The sequence below is a fragment of the Heliconius melpomene genome, chromosome 12 (assembly GCF_056956725.1).
Source record: "Heliconius melpomene rosina isolate 202511_hmr_F chromosome 12, ASM5695672v1, whole genome shotgun sequence".
Classification (NCBI taxonomy): domain Eukaryota; kingdom Metazoa; phylum Arthropoda; class Insecta; order Lepidoptera; family Nymphalidae; genus Heliconius; species Heliconius melpomene.
In genome coordinates, this window is record NC_140400.1 from 6,388,247 (window position 1) to 6,392,367 (window position 4,121).

The 4,121-nt window shown below is 31.6% G+C and overlaps 1 protein-coding gene across 1 annotated transcript; it reads right to left on the minus strand.

Moving 5' to 3' along the window:
- Window positions 1–1,470: 1,470 nt before the first annotated feature.
- On the minus strand, window positions 1,471–2,392 carry LOC146533633 (uncharacterized). Its single transcript, XM_085195426.1, has one exon. It carries the CDS (start codon window positions 2,188–2,190, stop codon window positions 1,471–1,473), a length of 720 nt encoding a protein of 239 aa, XP_085051552.1. The 5' UTR covers window positions 2,191–2,392.
- Between the last annotated feature and the right edge of the window lie 1,729 nt (window positions 2,393–4,121).

Here is a 4,121-nt window from a genome sequence, read left to right on the forward strand (position 1 = left end):
TATGTTCCAATCGATTTTTGTAGCATCTTCTCGCAAACGTTCTAAATCCATACTCGCAAAGTTACGCTGGAGAAGAATTCTTGATTTTGCTTTGGGCGGTTTAACTTTATAAGACAGAAAGATGAGGTCATGATACGAGAATGCAGTGGCATTGCATTGACCATGTATTTCAACATGATCAATGGAAGAGACTAAGATTAAATCTAAAAGAGAAGGAGTACAGTTAGGAAATGAGTGAGTAGAGGATAGAGGCAGAATGTGCATATTAACACTATTCACAACGGCCTTTAACCGATCCGATCGGCTATTATTTCTCAGCAGACATGTGTTAAAATCTCCCATGATAACTGAGTGCTCATATGAAGGACTCAGTTTTTCAAGCAGAACTTCAAGAGATTCGAAATAATCCACAGTAAGTGACGGGCTATAGTACACACCCAGAAGAATTTTTGTATGTGTAAACGACAGTTCAATAAAAAGATGTTCAGGTCTAGCGGCCTCACCTGCATTATAATGAGAGTAGTCGAGAACTGTAAATGGTATATGAGAGCGGAGATAAATTGCAACACCCCCACCAGTGCGCCCTGTGCGATCATTTCGAATCAGATGAAATCCAGGTAACGAATAAGCTATTGATGGCAGACAAGGCTTTAACCATGATTCTGATATTAATATGGCGTGCGCATTAGTATTTTCAAAAGAGGACAGAAGATCAGGATAATGAGCTGGAATACTCTGTGCATTTATGTGAATCACGTTTAGATTTTTTGGAAAAGGAGAAAGATGAAAATTCAGACACTCATTTAAAGAAGGAATGCTTTGATAACTGTTGTTAGATAAATCTTCTGAAACAGAAGAAGAAGAGAGAAAAGGATTTGTATCAGAGGAGGTTTCAGACATTTAAATAACGATAATGAAATCTTATTAATATAGACAAAAAATATATATAGTAACAGGTATATATGTGAAAAAATAAATACTAATAATAATAAATAAATAAATAAATAAAAATACTACAATATACAATGCGATAAAATCTAAATTATAAGTTTGTTATATAATATAAAAGTTGTAATGTACTTATAAGTATATAATAGGTAAGTAATTAATATAAATAAATTTATAAATGTATATAAAATAAAAATTAACAAGTTTCTTTTTCTCAGTTTCTTAACCCACCTGCCAGTTGCCAGAAGAATTATATTAAAATATACAATATATATATACTATACAATAATAACATCAAAAATAATCTGATTAAAAAACGATAACATAATAATTATCTCAAATTTTTAAAGATTCGTACAATTAGTTTGTACAAAAATGAAAGCCCTATAAAAACCAAACTGTTATTTTAGTAACAATGTTATTAATTAGAACATGTGGGTAGTATAAAAAAATATATATAAAAAATAGAAGGTTAGCAATTATACTTAAAATTAGTAGGTAACAGATGTAAACAAATAGTTATTATTTTTTGACAAGTCGTTTCGGACGTGCAGTTGCTATTTTATGTGCAGTTTTATTTACGGGGACTGTGTTTTGTGGTGGTTTGGAGCCAGATAAGCTCTCCAGTTCCGACAAATATTCAATTTTGTGCTTTGCTCCGTCGGGTGTTATTACGTGAATGTTACCGTCTCTTGTCCAGCACTTGGTAACACCGAAGCGCTTTCTTGCCTCAAGAAACGCCGTATGTCGAGGATTTGTGAGGAATTCTGATTGTGTAACACCAGTACCTTTCAATTTGGTTTTGGCAAACCAAACTTTATTCCGCGTAGCAATATCCATAAATTTGACGACAATGGGGCGAAGTTTCTTTGAAGAATGTCCTAGCCGATACGATGACTTTATACTGGAGCTTGAAAAATCGGTTAGGTCTAAACTATCACCTATAACAGTGACTACTTTATCTAAAAGATCTTCTGATTTTTCTTCTGCGACTCCATGGAACAGCAACATTTTCTTCCGTCGACGCATCTCCTGACGATCCATTTCGTGGCTGATAAGTTCCACCTGCCGCTGCAGGGTATTCAGTGCAGAGAGAGTGAAACTCTTAAAGTTATTAAAATCAACCGCCAGAGAAGATGCCGTGATAGGAGACGACGATTTGTGCAACTCGTTCTGGAACTCGTTCATCTTCATGTTGAACATCTCGTTCATAGCAATAAGTGAGTCTTTTATTCCTTCCATATTACACAGTAGTGGTAGTCGAAACTATGACACTCGAAAAAAACAACTATATGTTTCTTTTAAAGGAAAATAACACTAGCTAGTGGGTATTACAACTTAGTGAATCATTTCCTTTTGCAAATTCACTTTAAAAACTGTTATTTCCAAATAAATAAAAGAAAGTATTATAGAATGGAGAAAAAATGATATAGACTTTTTGACCTCCTACGACATCGTATCGACATCGTACGACATCGTATCGTATATGTATATACGATACGATGAAGCGTCTTGAGTTTTGACACTAGATATCCTTTATCCATTCTAACATATATTTTTATAACGTTACAGAAATTTGTTAATATTTAGTTTTTTTTAAAATAAAAAGATACTCTTACAGGATCATCACTTTGTTTTCTGCCTGTTTCTCTGTCAAGACCAGTGTTCTCAAGATCTATCTTGAGAAAAATATTAAATTGATACTTATACTTCAAGTACAGGAAAATTATACTTCTAAGTCACCGAGTGTACCAACTTTATAATTGTTGGCCAAAACATGAAAGTATACGTAAAGGCAATATAAAACTCTAAAGCTCGTATTTTTTCTTCTCTACCTCAATTGCTTTGAGTTAGACGTTACTTTTTTTCTATACTCCTAGAGACGGTTGACCTGGATATTTGATATTCATTAAATGAGAAAAATGGTGTTGTCAGATGGACAGACAGAGACAGATCGATGGACAACAAAGTGATATTATAAGGGTTCAGCTGTTTTCTTTTGGGGATGCGAAAAGCTATAAATAATTTAAAACACGTAATCTCTCTCTCTCTCGCTCTCTTTAATAAAAAGCCTAATAAATGGAGCTTAATTAAGTACATACTCGTATGTATATTATAAACTAGCTGTAAAAATATGGTCGTTTAAGGAAAACTAGCAGTGTGTCAAGGACATAGGCTTTAATAATTAAATGTAAACTTGTTTACTACGAACTTTATACTGAGAATATGTTATCAGGACTTCAATTTATGAACCAAATATAAAGTTTGTTGCTATAGTTTTAGAAAATATAATCTTTTGTATTTATTTAAAAGCCTTCATTGTAGGACGGTGAGAAAATATAGCTTAATTGGTTAAAACACTTGGATGGATTCAAATTCTGCTACGTTCAAATTTGTATATAGATTTTAATATTTCTTTTTAATTGAAAGTAAATCATACTATTTTAAAAAAATATAGTAAAACTTTAGTTTTATTGTTAAAAATTCAGTACGTTCTTCCTTTTCTTTTAGCTTCATGCTGTAACTCACACATAGCAAGGTAGGCAAAGGGAAACTGGGAACCTAGTGTTAAAACGCTCAGTTCTCGTTTCTAGATTCCAAATAGAAGCCGCCCTTATTAACTCCATACATTTTTATCCTATACTTATTCTTGAAAATTGTAATAAGCTATAAATGTTAGTATTATTAAATTTGCATGTTAGAATTAAATTAATTTATAATACTATGTGTGAGTAAATTCATGATTAGAATTCAGTTAAAATTGAACCGAGTAGATTTCAGCTTGGAGGTCACTCGACTGCATATTCTACATTATGACCTCTAATTTACTGCCGTCGTATAAAATGTAAGTAAAAAAAGCACTAGTTCTAGCTATTACCTTACTAAACTTAAATTGTAATGAGATTAGTCTCTTATATGTATGTATGTTTACGATGAATGTATGTTCTTAGAAGTTAATGATATAAACATTGGAATTACAAATGTAATTAGCAGTATTTTCCTTTTAATAATGTCAACTATAACCACTTTAGCTATAAATATTATATTATAATTATATATTTTTTATAATAATTAAAAATAAAACAGTTGGAAATTTTTAAATCTATTTTCTTTTATTACTTTCGTTATATACCAAAAGGTTGTCTATAAGATATCAGTTGAATTACGGCTTT

Coding starts and splice junctions, on each gene's coding strand:
- LOC146533633 (XM_085195426.1), bottom strand. CDS start 2,190: ATGGAAGGAATAAAAGACTCACTTATTGCTATGAACGAGATGTTCAAC.